The following is an 18366-nucleotide window of genomic DNA, read 5'->3' as shown; positions in this document are numbered from 1 at the left end:
ATACATTCTATCATGTCTATGAACCCCAATGTTCATAGGCTGTGATAAGCAGTGTGGAACTGGAGCAAGGGGTAACCCACATCCTGAGGTAGTTAAAACCCAGGGGTAAATCAAATGCAGTCTGGGCTGAAATAGAAAAGCAGAGTGATGGCCTGTTCTCTTGATCTCATTAATAATTGCATCTGTTTATCAAACTGCTTTTTGCAAGGGCAGTATGATCATGTTCCCTTCACTTGCAGAGAAGAGTTTAGGTTTGGGTTTGGTTTGGTTGTTGTTTGGAGTGAGGGACAGAGGGATAGGTAGGTAGCCAGTAAGCTTCACAGGTGCATGGCTTTGTTACCTCAGGTACTCCACCCAGAGGTGAAGGTAAACAGAGCCAGTCCTGGGAAAAAAAAAGATCAAGTAGGAAAACAGAAAATCAAAATCATGGGGGACCTTTACTTGAGGAACAGTGTGACTGACCTACAGAGTTGATGGATTTTCTCAGTATAGCTTTACATTCCACTCTCCACCCTGCTTCTGGCTCCATAGTCTGACAGGCAAGGGGAATTTCCCAAAAGGTCCTATCCAGGTTGGATTAGGGAAAACTAGAAATTTTCTTTTCCCACCAGTTCTTTGCTTTAATCTGCTGATTGATTCTTCATTCTAATCAGAGCCACAAGGAGTGTGTGAACTTTATAAACCAGGAGTTTCAAACTTCTCTGTACACAAAGCCCAAATAATTCATTTCCGTTTTTCCTCATGGATCCTCTCTGTCAAAGATTTTGTCTACCCAAAAAATGGCACTTAATTAACAAACTGTTTTCAGCAGTAAAAGTAAAGTATGTCTTTAATGCTGGACAAAGTGTTATAGATCTTGGACCTTTGATCTGTTGGTTTTTCGTCAGACTTTCAAGTACACATAAAGATGTGAGGGGAAAATGGGTAAAGCAAACCCACAGCACTCAACTCTTGGAGTTTGAAAAAATTGCATCTATCGGTTATTCCATAATCGTATATTTTATCTTTTCTAAAATGTATGACACATTATTTTTTACTCCCATTTTTACACTTTAAGTAAATGCCTCTTTAGATGCAGACCAACATTGGCAAGCGAACTTTATACCTCACCAACACAAGTCTCTCTAAATGTAGCGAAGACAGTCTCAGAAAAGTAAGTTTTAATTAATTTTGTTTTTAGGTTCATGGTTTTTTTGGGTTTTTGTTTTTGTTTTTGTTTTGACCGCACCTCGCGGCATGAGGGGTCAGGGATCAAACCCTTGTCCCCTGCAGTGGAAGTGCGGAGTTTTAACCACTGGACTGCCAGGGAAGTCCCTCATGTTTGATAAATGTAAATCATTTTAAAACAAAGTTTAAAATATAAACTTTAAAAAATTATTAATTCCAATAGAAATCTGGGGACATTTCATAAATATGCCTAGTGTGCTTAACATACTAATTAATTCTAAAACCTAGGTTATCCACCCTCTGGTGTAAATATGTTCCAGTGGGATATCTAACTTGACTAACTCTCTAACCTTAGTAGATACTAAAGTAAATACTTCCCATCTTCCAAAGTAAAAATTCGAATTTTTCCTCAATTGTAATTGTATTTAAAGAAAATATATTTTAGAGTATGCTGGTTATCTATTTTTGTTAAATGGTTAGAAGCATTGGTATCATAAGTAATGTCACTTTCTCAAATGAAGTCAACAGATGATAGTTGAAGAGCAGGTTGGAGTTTGGTCCTCTGCTTCTTTGAGACTGTATACAAGATAGACTTTATATCAGAAAGTGAGCAGAAAAGGAATTCACATTTTACTGTTAAAATGATGATTTGGTCACTTCTCATATGTATTTTTATGGCATGTTCACTGCTTCTCAAATAGTAATATCCTATTTATCTTCAGGTCATTGAGTATGTTGGCTTCCTCCATGTTAGGACATTAAGATTATTAAAGGCATTTCAAATTATTCAAATATCCAGAACTAGACTAGCTAAATTCCCTTCTTTAGTGATATAACTTAGTGAATATATAAGTACCATATTTCATAGATTCTGAAGCATACATATTTTAACATCTCTACTTGACAATACTTTTTCTTTCTTAATGTCTTATAATATGTCTTATAATGTGTAATATAATATGTCAGTATGTCTTATAATAAATAGGTGACAAATGTCTTATAATAAATAGGTGATATCTTTGGATGGACCTAGAGATTATCATAATAAGTGAAGTAAGTCAGACATAGAAAGACAAATATTATATGACATCACTTATATGTGGAATCTAAAAAATAATACAAATAAACTTATTTACAAAACAGAGACAGACTCACAAACCTAGAAAACAAATTTATGGTCACCAAAGGGGAAAAGTGGGGAGGGATAAATTAGGAATATGGAATTAACAGATACATACTACTATATATAAAATAGATAAACAACAAGGTCCTACTGTATAGCACAGGGAACTATATTCAATATCTTATAATAACCTATAAAGGAAAAGAATCTGAAAAAGATACATATATATATGTGTGTGTATATATATGTATCTGAATCACTTTGCTGTACACCTGAAACTAACACAACATTGTAAATCAACTATAGTTCAATATTAAAAAAAAAAGAGGAAGAAAAAATGGTATCTTAGATTCAATGAAATACTGTAATTCGTGGCTGGGAAAAGGCAGTGAAGTCCTCCTTTTATCTAGATTAGATATTAGAGCGTATGAATTCTAGTAATTACTTGTGGTGACCTTTGGCATAATAGGACTCTAACCATGCTAGAAACTGGATACTTAAGTGACTTCTCAACTTTTCATGTGTAGGGTTTCTTCTTGGATGCTCTCTTTCACAATTAGAAAATCAAGGAGGGCAGAGGTAGAAATGTAAATCATCTTTGCTTTGTATTTTTCATCAACAGAGTGGGGTTTTGCTTTAGCAGCATATACTGGGGAAGTGAAGATTCCATTCCCTCCCATAGTATTAAGAATATAACAAGCTGTTCAGCATACTTGCTAAAGCACTGTACAAATCACTAACTTTACTACTAATGTTCTAGATTCACATTTTGATAGAGATAAAACAGAGCTACTATAACTTAGGGGAAAAAATAATAACACTTTACATCTTTTTATATCTTTCCATGAAAACTATAAGTTGAATTTTTTAAACTCAGTAAAGGAGACATATTAAAAGAATCACATTAAAGGAGATACAAAAAACGAAATTGGGGTTATTTTTCCACCAGCATGGGTGCCTGTCTTTGTAAACAGAGTGCACCACACAAGACTCGTCTGTCTCAGTGTGTTATCTGTTGACAAGAGGTATCAGGCTTGAAGGCTAAAAGAGAAAATTAACCCATTTTTATCTCAGCCATTTAATGAAAAAGCAGGCTACTTTGTATTATGACCAGGGGTTAATATTAGTGTTGGACTCCATAAGCATAGCATTTATTTTTTTTAATTTAAATTTATTTATTTATGGCTACGTTGGGTCTTCGTTGCTGCATGTGGGCTTTCTCTAATTGTGACAAGGGGGTCTACTCTTCGTTGTGGTGCGCAGGCTTCTCATTGCAGTGGCTTCTCGTTGCGGAGCACGGGCTCTAGACATGCGGGCTTCAGTAGTTGTGGCACACGGGCTCAGTAGTTGTGGTGCATGGGCTTAGTTACTCCACAGCATGTAGGATCTTTTCAGATGAGGGATCGAACCCTTGTTCCCTGCATTGGCAGGCGGATTCTTAACCACTGTGCCACCAGGGAAGTCCCAAGCATAGCATTTAGCAATGGTAAGAACTGACTTACAAACTTGAAAAAAAAAAACCTGAAGGCTAGTATTCCTTAAATAGTTTTATTCCATCATATCACAATGATATGCCAGGAACATTCAGGTAATGGATTGCTTATATACTCTATGTTAACTCTGAAAAGATTCTAAGAATCATTACACAATGACAAATGCCCAATAGAAATAGAATTTTAATCATTAGTAAAACTTATTTTTAATGCTTTTCCACAAAGAAGATATTGCATTTTAGCTATTTATTGTTGGTGTATTATATTGTGTGTTTATATTAAATGTGTGTATGAACCCATATAGAACCTTAAACAGAATTGTGACCTAGAAAAGTGTTTTTTCACTATCTACTTTAACATTTAGTAAGGAAGTCTCTTCAAAAAATATTGAAAGTAAAGTTTCTTTAAAGAATTTAGAGTGAGTATCTCCAAAGACTATTGAAAATAAAGATATAGAAACAAATCTACAGTCTAAGATATGGTCATCTTCCTTCTTAAAAGAAAGCACAGGTAATAATATTTGTTTTATTTGAGTAACTGTAGCTTCTAATTCAGCCCTCCTTCTCTAGGACCTTTAGGATGTTGACAACTCGAGGTCTGGAGCGGGTTGTGGGAATCAGTAATTTTTCAGACTCAGGTACCGGATGATTCTGATATGCAGTCAGGTGGGATCCATGGGTATACATTACATAAAATGATAATGATAGGGTATTCAATTTTAGAATGAATTGAAATACCTGTGAAAGCATGAACAAGTTCTGCCTATTCAACAATGGTTTACTGAGTGCCAGGCACTTGTTTAGAAGCTGTGGATATAATAGTTAGCAAATGGCCAAGATCCTTGCCCTTATGGAGTTCACATAGATAGCCAACTATTAAACACTAATAATAAACACAAATAAGACAGCCATATATAAATAAATGGCACCTGGAGGAGGGAGAACTATCTTAGATCTAGGGATCAGGAAACCTCTCTCATGATACTCAGTGTTTGTGAATTGAATGAGTTCCTGTGACATCACATAAAGTTCTTAATTCCCTATTATGACCATCCCTGATGACACCAGTGTGATGAGTCGGTGAACAGGCTGGGTACACACTGGAAGATTAGAGTGGTTATGAGCCGACGGAGACTGTAAAGGAAACAGGTAGATAGACTGAATAGCCCAGGCATCCCACTCTTGGAAGGACTTGTTATCCCTTTTGAGGATAGATAGTACCTTTTGCTTAGAGTGAGGAGTTTTCCCAGCTTTTTCTTTTTTTGGCCTGCTTTTTCTTAACATTGTCTTCTCTCAACCTTTCCTAGATTTCCTCATTTTCTTCTTTCTAACACCAGTGTTTCTACATTATTTAGAGTAGCTCATGGCCACACTCCCATCAAAGAAGACACCTCAAGACTTCCCAGACACTCAAAGTCTTACAAGAAGGGGATGATGTAGCACAAGTTAAGGTTGAAACTGAAATTCATCTGTAGAGCCAAAAAACTGGGCAAACTCAGTAGTGTTTCCCAAAGAGATAATTTTAGGAAACAGAGGGTAAATTTTTTTAAAATTACTTTAATAGTAGTATATTTTAATGTGTATTAGAAAAAAATAATATAAGACCTGGTTAAGAATATGGACTCCAGAGCCAAAATGACTCCCAGATCTACCTTAATTAGTGGTGTGAAGTTGGGCAAGTTATTTAACCTGTCTGTCTCTCAGTTTCATCTATGAATGGGATAAAAATAGGACACACCTCATTGAGATGGTGAAAGAATTAAATGAGTTAATATATGTAGTATTCAGAAGAGTAATGGCGTATAATATTTGCTGTGATTATTATATCTTACTTTTATTAGTACCTCCATCAGTTTTGTGGATGATAATATTTATGATCTGGCAAAATTTCTAAGTTAAAAAAGTAAATTTAAAAAAAATTAAGTAAATAGTATAGGTGATACTCTCATATGGCAAAATGGATGAAGATAGTATATTACTGAAATTTGGAAAATGTTTCAATAGCTTGTGCCATGGAGGTTTTACCTCTTTAATATTTCTCTAATATATCTCCTCCTCTCAATCCCTATTTTAACAATGCCCTGTCATCCATCTCTTTCACCTGGACTTTTTAAAGACACCTCTAACCAGCTCTCTCCCTGCTCTTTTTTTTTTTTTTTTTTCTGTCTGCCTTCAAATACACGTTCCACCCTGGTATCCAGGTATTCCTGCAGAAATTCAGAATTGATCATACTTGTTTCCCTACTTAAATCTTTCATGACTACTTTGTTTCCCTACTTTTAAATCGTTCATTCTTAGGATAAAGTTCTAACTCCAAGGCCCACAAGACTCCATTATCCAGCTTGTACCCCTCTGGCTACATCTGTCACCATTTCAGCCTCAATTTTGACCCATACGCAACAACAAAGTGCTTGTAGCTCCACACACATTCTTTTTTCACTGGTTCATGCTGTCCCCTCTCCTTGGAAAAACTGATCCACTCAGACCAGGATGGGGCTCTCCTTTGGTCTCCCATGTACCTAGTACACATCTTTATCACTTACTGCCATACTGTTTTATAATTATCCATTATGTTTCTGACTCCCCAGTTAGAGTGTGAGCACGCTGAGGTCAATGACTGTTCATTTTTGTGTTCCTAGGGCTCAACGTAGTGCTGGGCACTGAATGGGTAGTCAGAGTAGTGCTTATTTTTTATTTTTCAGTCATCTATGTTTGGTCATAGGTACTGTGACTTGACATTAAGAAAAATCATTAATAATGTTATGTAACTTCTGGTTATATCTGGAACACTTCACATGTATCTCTTCCTAATCTGTGTGTGTGTGTGTGTGTGTGTGTGTGTGTGTGTGTGTGTGTGTGTGTGTGTGTACAGAGAGAGAGAGAACTTTATTCTCAAGTATCCAAGCAGTGACTACTTGCCTAAGAAGAATTACTTTTCAACCTCTATAGTCTTACTTTTACTTTCCAAGCTCTTTATTTTGCATTTACATTCCTATAAGAAAAATTTAAGAAAAGTATTTCTGTGGATAGAATAGCATTAATTTCTTTTTTTCTGGAAGTTATTATATTCTTTATAAACAAAACCGTTTTCCATTTATTACAATTTCAAGCACCAAACAACACTAACATCAGCTCAGGATTATCGGTTTGGGTTTTTTCCTGTTTCACTTAGCAGTTTTATTACCTTTTTTGGAAATGGAAATCAGGTAAATTTATTGCAGTGCTGTTTAGTCATGAAAAAAAATCCAGAACAGGAGGACATGTAGTAAACATGTACACTTGCTACATTATAATTTAGGAGTGACCATTTTAAATTTTTGAATACATTTCAATATTTATTGATTAAATTATATGTATTCTTTTCTAGGTGAAATGAGCAAAAATGTAGTCATTACAGAGCAGGAGAAAAATAATGAATATTCCCCTGAGGATACTGATGACAAGTTGTCTGAATCAACAGATGATGATGGTGAGGATGATACCAATGATGAAGATAATGAGGAAGACAGTAACCCTAATAAGGATACTCATGCCCCATTAGAGTTAATGACAGAAGTAAGTTTTACTCGTATGTTATAACTCAAGAAACTTAAAAATATTAAAATAGCTGAATAGTATATAGTCTTGCAGACTAAAAAAAATGGTCAAAATATCCTTGCCCACACACAGATGCTTACCTCGTTACTCATCTTTCTTACTACTTTCACCAGGGTAGAGGTGAGTGAAGATTCTAGAAGTGACTCAAAGTATTCTGGTAAAGGCAGAAGCAGGAATAAGAGAAGTTTGGGCATAAGACTCTTCAAGGACTACTTTAAGGAAAACTTTTTACTTACTGGGTACCATGCTAGTTACTTGGGATATTTAGAGATAAATAAGAAAGACATGACCTTACCCTTGAGAACTAACAGGCACATATTATGTATATAATGCAATTTATAATAAAAGGAAATATGTGCTAGTAGAGGTGTTTGGAAAGTTCTCTGGGAACTGGGAGGATTGAGTGACTAATTGAGAAAAGAAGCAGGAGAAATGGGTAAAGGAAGGATTTTTAGAGGAAGAGACATGAATGGAATCTTAGAAACTTGAAGAGGGATGTGTAGGAATTCATCTGGTAAACATATCAAGGAGGTGTTCCTGGCATAGGAAACAGCATTGGCAAAGGCATTGAAGCCTGAAACGTCACATGCGAAAATTGTACATAAACGTTTACGGATAATTCTATGGAGAACAAAACAGTTGTACCTCACTTGTTGTGGTGTCACAGTCTACCTTTAATTAATATTACACAACTTCATGTATATCATAAGAACTTCATAACAGTACATTTTCATTTCCCCCTTCTCATCCTTTGTATTTTTGTTGTCATGTGTTTTACTTGTACATGTGTTATAAGCCCCACAATACATTGTTCTTTTCGTTTTAGATGGTTAGCTATCTTTTAAAGAGATTTTCTTAATGGAAAATATCTTCTTTTGGAAGGCATTTCTGGAGTTCTACATAGCTCTGTGTAGATCCAAATTTCTACCTGATATTATTTTCCTTTTACCTGAAAAGCTTCCCTTACTATTTCTTATAATGCAGTTCTGCTGGAAATGAATTCTCTCAGCTTTTGTTTGTCTGAAAAGTCTTAATTTCACCTTTATTTTTAAAGGATTTGATAGCTGGAGATTCTATGGTGGGGGGCCATGTTTCTTTCAGTACTTTGAAAGGTTGCTCCATTCTCTCACATTTTGCATAGCTTTAGACAGGATGTCTGCTGTTATTCTTATTTTTATTTACATGTATATGTCTTTTTTACCATCTTTCAAATTTTTTTCATATGTATTAGTTTTGGCAATTTGATTATGATATGCCTTGATGTGACCTATTTCTTCTGTTCATTGAGATTCTTGGACCTATGAGTTTATAGTTTTCACCAGGTTTGGAAAATGTTCAGTTATTAAGTCTTCAAATGTTTTTTCTGATCTCTGCCCTCCCTCTCTTCATCTGGGCTACAATTATACATATGTCAGATCACCCAATATCATCACTGATGTTCCCTTTTTTTCATGTTTTTTTCTATATATTTAAAAAATTATTTATTTTTGGCTACACTGGGTCTTAGTTGTGGCACATGGGCTCTCTAATTGTGGTGTGCAGGCTTAGTTGTCCCACAGCAACTATGTGGGATCATAGTTCCCTAACCAGGGATCGAACCCATGTCCCCTACATTGGAAGGCAGATTCTTTACCACTGGACCACCAGGGAAGTCCCTCTATGTATTTTATTTTAGAAATTTCTAATGCTCTTTGTTCAAGTTCATGATCTTTTCTTTGCAGTTATAATCTGCTGTTAAGTCCATTTCCCTCCTTCTCTCCCTCTCCCTCCCTAGCCCCATATATATGCATATATATTATTCATTTTAGGTATCCTGTTTATCATCTCTAGAAGCTTTCTTTAAATATTTTTGTAACTATCATTTCTCACCTCATCATGTTCAGATTTTCTCTACTTTTGAGCATATGGCATATATTTATAATGGCTATTTTAACATGTTTCTCTGCTATGCTATCACCTCTGTCAACTCTAGGTCAGTTTCTATTGATTAAGTTTTCTCCTGCTTATAGGTCATATTTTCCTGCATCTTTGCATGCCTGGTAATTTTTTACCAAATCCTAGATGTTGTAAATTTTATGCTCTTGGATACAAACTTTTGTTGTTGGACTTTGATCTGGGACAGTTGAGTTACTTGGAAATAGGTTTCTCCTTTTGAGTTTTGGTTTTTAACTTTGTTGGGAAGATCCAGGGCAACCTTTACAGTGTAGGGACACTACTAAGGCCCCTTAAGTCCCCTTATGAGGACTCTTCCCAGTGCTCTCTGTATTAAGAGGACCTTCCACTCTGGCTGGAGAGAACATGAGTTCTTCTTAGCCCTGTGTGAGGTCCAGTGAGTATTCCATCTGCTCATTCTAGTGATTCTTTCTCCAGCCTCAGTTTCTTCATACTCATATGCAGATCAGTACCAGCCAAAGACTCTTTAATATTACTTCATGTCCCTATCTCTTGCAGCGTAAACCTAGTATACCTGCAAATGGTTCAGAATATGTGACACACAAGCAAGAATAATTATCTGAGTGTAGGCTTCTTTTTTTAATGGAAGGTGTCTAAATAACTAATAATAGAAGATCAGTAAATTGTGGAGCCTAAGTAAGTAAAAAAAAATAAACAAGAATATTTAATTCCATGGGGAGAAAATGACCATGAAATGTGGTGTATTTTTTAAAAGTTACTGAATAATCCTAGTTTTTGTAAATATATATGTGTTCATTTATGGAAAAAATACTAAAATGATGTTCATGGAGATGTTAAAAATAAACATCTCTAAATGGTAAAAATGCTATTTAATGCTATTAAATTGGGGACAGAATGTGTTTATTTAGCATTTAAATTTCCTACCTACAAAAATATACATACAAATATGCATACAAATATTACTTTGTATTAAAAAAACTACAATAAAAATAGTAAAAGCAAAACTAGATGGTATAAGGGCAATCAATACTGGAAAATATTGAATATACATAATTGTAAATCTATATTTTTTACTAAATATTGTCATGTAATTATGGATTAAGTTCACAAATAAAAGCTGTATCTGAACCAAAGAGATATTAAGGTGATTAAAGTCTTCAGAGTCTATGCCAGTTGAATCAACCTACATATTCTCAAATTGTTCAGTAGTGTGTACACTGTGTGGCTGCAGCAAAGCAGAGGTATCATACTTATTCTGTGTGGCCTTAAATAGTCCTTAAATAGTCCTCATTAACTGACTGATTACAGACTCAGCCCTGGAAAAACAAGTAAAAGTTAAAAGCAAAATAGTTAATCATTAATGGAATATTTTCTAGGGAGTTTATAATTGACATTTAAATTCTCTGTGAAACTACGTAGCTGAAGAATTTCTGAATGTTTTCCAGTTCCTGAGATCAGAAATGGGCCAAGACTACCATTTGGCAAAAAAATTATGTCAGAAGAGTAAGTACAAAATACTTTTCCTTTTTCCAATCTTCTCTGTTTCCAAATACATTCCATAATATATAAGATGGTCTGATTATCATACATCTAATGAATTCTCTGATAGTGTCTCAGTGAATCCTTGATAGTAAAAATTGGTATAAGGACTAATTTAGACTTCTAGAGTAACTTTGAGTGGGATAAAATGACAGAGACTAATTACACCATTAAAAAATAAGTCAAAACCCTTAGTCTCATGATAACAGGTTGGTAGCATTGTGCCTTTAGATTCAAAGAAGTGTTGTGTAGTGCAGAAAGCCTTACTTAACAGGCAATTATTCCACAAATATTTGAGTACCTACATGTGCCAGGCACTGTTCTAGGCACTGGACAGATAATGATCCCACATTTATATCTAGTTTCAGACAGATAAATTTATCTGTAACTAGTGTGTCACAGATGATAGGTGCTATGGAGAAAAATAAAGCAGGGAAGAAGGAGTAGAAAATGCTGGGAGGGAGGCAAAGCAGTTTTAAGTAGGATGGTCTAGGAAGGCCTCACTGGAAGACTAGAGCAAACACCTGAAGAAGTTGAGGAAGTGAGTCCTGTCATCTGGAGGAAGTGTGTTCCAGGCAGGACTAATAGCAAATGTGTTGAGAATAAGCCAGGGAAAGTATGATAGGAGATGAGGTCGGAGAGCTTACAGCTTACAGGGGTTGTGCAGATTGCACAACCTTTCGCAGCTTAAGGACCTTGGCTTTTTCTCTGAGTGAGGTGGGAAACCACTGGACACTTTTGAGTAGAGGAATGATATGAGCTACCTTATTTTTCTGTCTTTGGGTTTTAGTGGTTTGACTTGACGTTCAAAATGGTGGTGGTTTTCTTTGTATTTATTTGAGGATTTCTTGGCCATTAACCTTCAAAGATTGCCTCTGCCATATTCTCTCTCTTCTCTTCCTGGGTCTCCAATTACACATAAATTAGACTTTTTTTTCATGGTGTCCCACATGTATCTTATACTCAGCTCTGTTTTTTCCATTTCTTTCTATGCTTCAGTTTGGATATCTTCTATTGACCTGTTTTTGAGTTAATTTACCCTATCCTTTTTCTCTTACTTCATTAGTCTTAGTTATTTTAAAGGAGAAAATGGCAACTCTACAATTAAACTTTATTAATAATGGACTTGAAATATTAACTATTGTAGACCTGTCTTATGGTTAAAATCTTTTAGTGAAAATGTAGTGTAGGGACATGGGGTTTACTCTCCCTTGCCTCACAGAGTCCCCACTGTGGATACAGAACTTCTTAAATCATTGGCTAATTTTTAAAATGGGTTTTTTGAATGCTTTAACACTACCTATTTTATATCCAAAATAATTTGCCTTGTTTAATCCTTTTAAGCATTTTTGATCTTTAGAGCCATCGAATAAAATATTTCAATCAAAACTGTTGCTGGTGGCCCACAAACAGAATTTCCAATCAGAAAGAATCCTTAGAGAGAGAATCATGTCCAATCCTCTGTTTTTATGAATAGTGAAACTGAAGCAGAGAGAGGTTAAGCAGCTTGTGCAGCCCTGCTCAGGGAGCAAGTGACACAGCCAGAACTGGAACCCCAGCCTCCTTTTCCCTCAACTGCTTTTCTTCTCTGTGTGGCTGGTATAGAAGGGAGTGATTTTGTAGCTCTAGCTCCCAGTTCTCTTGAGTTTTTCTTGTGGAGCCTAATTGTAGGAAAATTTACATATTATATTATATTTATATATTCATCAATCATTTTAGAAAAGCCTCTGGCTAAAGCTTACAAAATATAGACACTGATATCACCACATCTGTCAGTAAGTTTTGGCTGTTAGCCCAAACTGTAAACAGCAGGTGCTCAGTATAATGCTTATGGACCTGACATACCAGTGCACGTGCATTAAGGGCCAGGTCAATGGGGATGAAAAAGTTCAAAGTGATATATCTTAATGGGGTTATATTCCTTTAAAAGCTCACACCCTTCCTTCCAACCAATAAATATTGAGCACTAACTCTGTACCAGACATTATGCTGGGAGCTGGAGAGAAAGCAGAACTCAGAGCACACATGCTCTAAACCCTTTTGGGGTTGATATCAGATGTGGTTTGCACTCTTACTGACTCATCCAGTAATGCTGTTTACTCTCTTCTGTCCATGGCAAATAGTGGTGCCTCTAAAACTAAGGACTAAACTCTAGGAAAAGAAGCTGTGGAGTGCCCTAAGGCAGGCACCATGATCCAGGGAGCCAGATGGGAAAGAGCTGCTCCCAAGAGGAAGAAGAGGCTGATGGGAAATGTGAGCAAAAAGGCCCAGAGAATGGGCGTAGAGAGCAGGGGTGTGCAAAGTAAGGTTGGCTACCCCTGAGGCAGATTGCCAGGCAAGGATGTGAAAATTAGGGAGGCCCCGGTTTTGCAAAGCCAGGCAAGTTCAAGGAAGAACAGAGAGTTGTAGACAGACTGTTCCAGGGAGAAGGAAGTGCTAGTTCTTTGATGCAAATAGGAACGCTTGGCTGAGGGCTTACCCAAAGTCCCTCTCTGTGTTCAGAGCAACAGACAAAACAAACTTTTTTCATCTAGCATGGACCCTAAAATATTATATGTAAATTCTTACAGCATAGATATTCTTTTTCTAAAAAATTTTTTGAAGGATAGTTGATTTACAATGTTGTGTTAATTTCTACTATACAGCAAAGTGATTCAGTTATACATATATATATATACATTCTTTTTCATATTCTTTTCCATTATAGTTTATCACAGGATATTTAATATAGTTCCCTATGCTATACAGTAGGCACTTGTTGTTTATCCACTCTATATATAATAGTTTGCATCTACTAACCCCAAACTCCCAACCCATCCCTCCCTCATCCCCCCAGCTTGGCAACCACAAGTCTGTTCTCTCCAGCATAGATATTCTTTTGTCTCTTTCTTTTTCCCCCCCATCTTCTAGCTCTTCCATGAAACGCTCCACCTTTCTCTCTATATATATTTATAAAGTTATGCATGTAAACATAGATTGTGTATTTACATTTTTATGTATTTATATATGTATATATTGAACACCTACTATGGGAACATTAAACATACATTGTTTAATTCTTACAGCAATTCAATGAGACAGATATGATTAACCTCATTTTACAGATGAGCAAAGTGAGGCTAGCAAGGAGAACTAATTCACCCAAAGTCACACAGCTACCCAGTGGTAAAGCTAGGATTAGATCCCAGGTCTGGCTTGAGAGCCTATGATTTCTTGCTATATTTCCATTTCCTCATTTGACTAATAAGCTTATATTTCTGGTTAAGTAGGCAGAGACTTGGAAAAGAGATGCTTTTATGAATCAATCAGATTGAAATGGCTCCTTTAAGTTGACTAATATATTTTTTATTTGTATCTAAGGCAACTAGTTTATATGAAATAGTGCATCTTTGTCCCTGCAGAAATGTTTTACAAATCCACTCTCTTGAATAACCAATCACCGTATAATCATTTGTATCTTCACTTGGCTGCAGGGCTTCCCATCCTGCATCCCAGGTGCAAATGGGTTCTTTTCTTTTTATCCTGCCTTCTAAAAAAGTTGTTGGTGAAGCCTTGGAAAAGTGGTTTTTAAATGAGACTGCAAGTCAAGAGTCCCAAGTCTCATGATTGACTGTGAGATTTTCTGTCAGTCTTCCCATTTCTTGGTCTCTTTACCTGCAGCCCAGTCATCTCAGGGTGCCAACACTTCTGCTCACAGGCAGCCCGAGATTCTACAAAAATAACTTTTAAGGCTTGAAGACCTACTCTGTCAATTATAATAATTGTAAATGTTTAAAAATAATGGCCTGAAAACCAAAATGGTTCTCATCATCATGGGTCTAACACAAATACAGATGTATCTTCAGAAAAGAAAGTTCCTATAAAGTTTTCTATTTATTTATTTATTTATTTATTGCGGTACGCGGGCCTCTCACTGTTGTGGCCTCTCCTATTGCGGGGCACAGGCTCTGGATGCGCAGGCTCAGCAGCCATGGCTCACGGGCCCAGCCGCTCCGTGGCATGTGGGATCCTCCCGGACCAGGGCACGAACCCGTGTCCCCTGCATCAGCAGGCGGACTCTCAACCACTGTGCCACCAGGGAAGCCCTCTATTTATTTTTGAGTAAAATAAATCACCCTTTCTTATTAGCCTAGAGTATAATTTTATCAAGGCATAAAAGGACTGCTTCCTATTCAGTTGTCTATATTCATTTATTCCTTTTTTTTTTTTTTTTAATGTTTTGAAGGCTCCACCTCTGTGTCAGGTACTCTCTTAGGGCTGCAACAGTGAACAAGACCAACAGTCTGTGTACCCTAGCATAGCCTCCTGTCTGAGGGCCTTAGAGCTCCGTGGGCAGCAGAATCCCCAGCTCCCTGCCCCAGCCCTTCAACCAGAAGGAGGCATCACTGCACACTTAGGAGGGAACCAAGGCTTTCTCCAGGCCCAGAACCACTCCAGGAAAACTAATAATCAACATTTATTCAGCACCTACCATGCACCAAGGACTAAACTAAGTATTTATCTTTATCCATATTATCTGTTTGATTTATCAGAACAGCCTGATGTGGTCAATAGTATTATTACAGATAAGGGAACTGAGGTACAGAGGCATTAAATGCTTTCACCAAGGTGACCCAGCTAGACAGTGGCAGAGCCAGGGTTCACATCTGACAGTCTTTCTTCAGGGTCCATACCAGCCTCTGCTTATGGGCCCCGGTTGGGAAACAACTCCCAGAACATCAACTGCATGTGCTAAGGGCTTCTCTTGCCTTTTTACAAACCCTACTAGCCTGTCAAAGCGTTTTTTATTTATCACCTAGGAAGGATATTGCAGGGCTAAGCTTCAAAGCAGATACCTTTCCGTCACTCTGACAATTGCCAGCATTTTTTGTTAAACGCTGAGAATAGCTGATGCCATGCTCCACTCCCATGGAATAATCCTAACTCCAACATGAAACTTTCTAAGCTGTGTTCCAAGGAATATTAGTTCAAGATTTCTTAGTAAGTGTTCCACCAAAAAAGGATTCCATGGGGATAATAAATTGGGGAAACCACATTCTCCTCTCTGTAAGATCCATAGTAGTTATGAGCATATTAATGGCTATGTAAAATCCTGCAGTTACTCCTTACTATAAGCTTTACCTGATTAACTTCATTAGCCTAGTTTCCCAAATGCATATTAACATCTTAAGAAACTAGTATCTCAAGGAGCAAGTTGGAGAAACTCTGCTCTAGAAAGAGGCTTAGCCTCAGAGAAAGATTTAGACTGCTAAATTATTTTAGTCTAAGTTAAAATGTACAAACAGTCACTTTTATCAGAAGCCTTAGAAGATGTATAAATACCCCTAGAAGCCTTAAAAGCATGTTCTGAGCAGGTGCACATTCATGCTAACCCAGATTGATGGTACATTGTTATATATTAGGAATTAGGAAATAAAGACCTTGGTTTAGTGTGTCAGGATGAAAGCCATATGGGGTGAGGCCCTCTGAGCCATTGGGGCCTAAGTGAACCATCCACAATTCTCTGTCTCACTGTTAGCCAGGCAAATAGCACGCTTGATGTTTCAGTGCCCCCTGGGGGCCATCAAGATATTACGCAGGAGTCACAACATTTAAATGGATGATGCAGAATTATGAATACACCTCAAGGCAGGTAGGAAGAAGGCAGAGAGAGAGATCTGTAGAGCAAGATCTGAAAAAATAAATAAACTAGCCTAGAAAACTCTGAAACAAAAGGTGTAAATCTTTCTGGGCTCTAGGACATTGGTAACATACTAACAGGCCTAAAAAGAAATCTATTGATATGGTCCAAAGGAAGGATGACACATTCACATAAAGGATCAGCAAAAAGGAATAAATAGCACTTAAAAACAATGGGTCTGATGAAGAGGTGAGGGTGCTGTTAAGTAGGCGATGACTAGGGTGTCATTAATAAAGTGTCCATGTTTTGCGGGATTTGCACCTTGTTTGGGGGATGCTTATAGTCAAGAAACACTTTGGCTACAGGCCCATGAGGGAAGCCTCATAGTGATAGAGATTTCCTTCTTTGGACAGGAGGTAGAAACTAGAATGAGGAGTATTTCCCTTACAAAGCACCTAAGATAAGTAGAACATTTTCTCTATTTGCGCTTAGATATACCCATGGTATAATTGTTGGTGGTTTTGTTTTGTGCATTTTCACTTACTCTCATTGACAGTTTCAGTCTCATTCTGAAGAGGCTGTTTGCTGAAACACTTCAAGCACTAATAATATGCATTCTGTTGTCCATTTTCAGTCCTAATCTATGAACCAGAAAATCCTGAGGCCAAGGAGTTTTCCTCACTTATTGAAGAAATGCTGCTGATGGGTAAATTTAAAAATTGAAATTACTTCTTTCTCATAGAACTATGAACAGTCACTATTTAAAAATCCATTGCCCCAGGAGATTGGCAAAGTACATCCTCATGAAGTGGTTAAGAAAAGGCTAAATGGTTGTCTTGGATGGTTTCATGAAACCGGCTTGTCCTCTGTGGATGGTCAAGATGACTCCCTTTCCTCTGTGGGGTGGAACTGCCCAAGCAAAGCAGGCTCCCTGGGCACAAGGTATTGGGCCCTGACAGAGTCCTCAGAGGGAACAGAACCTGCTAATTGTGCCAGGCACTAAAGGGATTATCCCACAGTTCCAAGCAAAGCCAGTACCCTCTAAATCACCCTGAATCTCACTTTACTCTTATTCTATTTAAGTAAGAATTAAGTTGACGGTAGTAAAAAATATTTTTATAGACCAATGTTTTAAATTTATTTTAAATCCACAAACATCTTTATGCCAGTAAGAATATGTTCTTCTTTGTACTACTGCTTTGACCCTACATGCAGTTAGCAAACTTCAGCTCAGTTCTCACATTCCAAAAATATGTATTTCTTAGTGGCGGGGAAAACAAGGAGAATTGTGATTTTTTGAGGGTAGAAATACTAAGAAACATTTAAAGCAAGTCTTTCCCTTTCTGTGGCAGAGAAAGCTCAAAATCTGGAGGAAGATGATGAAGAGAGTGAAGAGGACAGTAGTGGTGAGAGTGAAGGGGAGAGCAGTGAGGATCCAAGTGAAGAAAGCTCTGATGAATGTGAAGATGGGTGATGACAGTTGCTGCTATAGTTTAATCTTCATGTATGTTCATTACTGTATACTATGGAAATATAAAGAAGAGAGCTGCATTTCAGTCTAACTGTTCTTTATTTGGTACAGAGTTCTTTTAATTTATCCATATTAGTTTGAGCTCCTTCTTAATATTTAGATTTTAGCTCAAGGTGAGCTACTCAGAGAGGGAAGTAATCATTGAAAACACATAGCACTAACTATGTGCCAGGTGCTGTTCTATATACATTAATTTGCTGAATCCAACAAACATATGAGGTTAGCACTATTATCATTCCCATTCAACAGATGAGAAAACTGAGGCCCAGAGAGGGTGAGTCATTTGCCCAGCATCATATACCTGTTGATCAGTAGAGCCTAGATTTGCATACGGACATTATGGCTCCAGAATCCATACTCCAAGCCCCTCCCATGTCCACTAC

At 37.0% G+C, this 18366-nt stretch overlaps 1 protein-coding gene across 8 annotated transcripts in view; it reads left to right on the top strand.

The window, feature by feature from the left end:
- Positions 1-18078, top strand: part of ERICH2 (glutamate rich 2) — a 30547-nt gene extending 12469 nt beyond the window's left edge. For 3 of the 8 annotated variants that reach the window (XM_060015665.1, XM_060015664.2, XM_069540819.1), the window contains exons 4-7: positions 7150-7337; positions 10739-10796; positions 17087-17158; positions 17805-18078. In XM_060015665.1, coding sequence (XP_059871648.1) covers positions 7150-7337; positions 10739-10796; positions 17087-17158; positions 17805-17926 — 440 coding nt within the window. In that variant the 3' untranslated portion in view covers positions 17927-18078. Of the gene's footprint in view, positions 1-1057; positions 1154-4373; positions 4421-7149; positions 7338-10738; positions 10797-17086; positions 17159-17804 lie in introns of those variants that run through there. The other 5 variants (XM_060015669.2, XM_060015668.2, XM_060015667.2 and 2 more) reach the window with 4 other exon arrangements.
- The last annotated feature ends 288 nt before the right edge of the window (positions 18079-18366 follow it).

Source organism: Delphinus delphis, chromosome 7, assembly GCF_949987515.2.
Source record: "Delphinus delphis chromosome 7, mDelDel1.2, whole genome shotgun sequence".
NCBI lineage: Eukaryota > Metazoa > Chordata > Mammalia > Artiodactyla > Delphinidae > Delphinus > Delphinus delphis.
The sequence above is the reverse complement of the archived record's forward strand: the minus strand, read 5'-3'. Positions and strand labels throughout refer to the sequence as shown.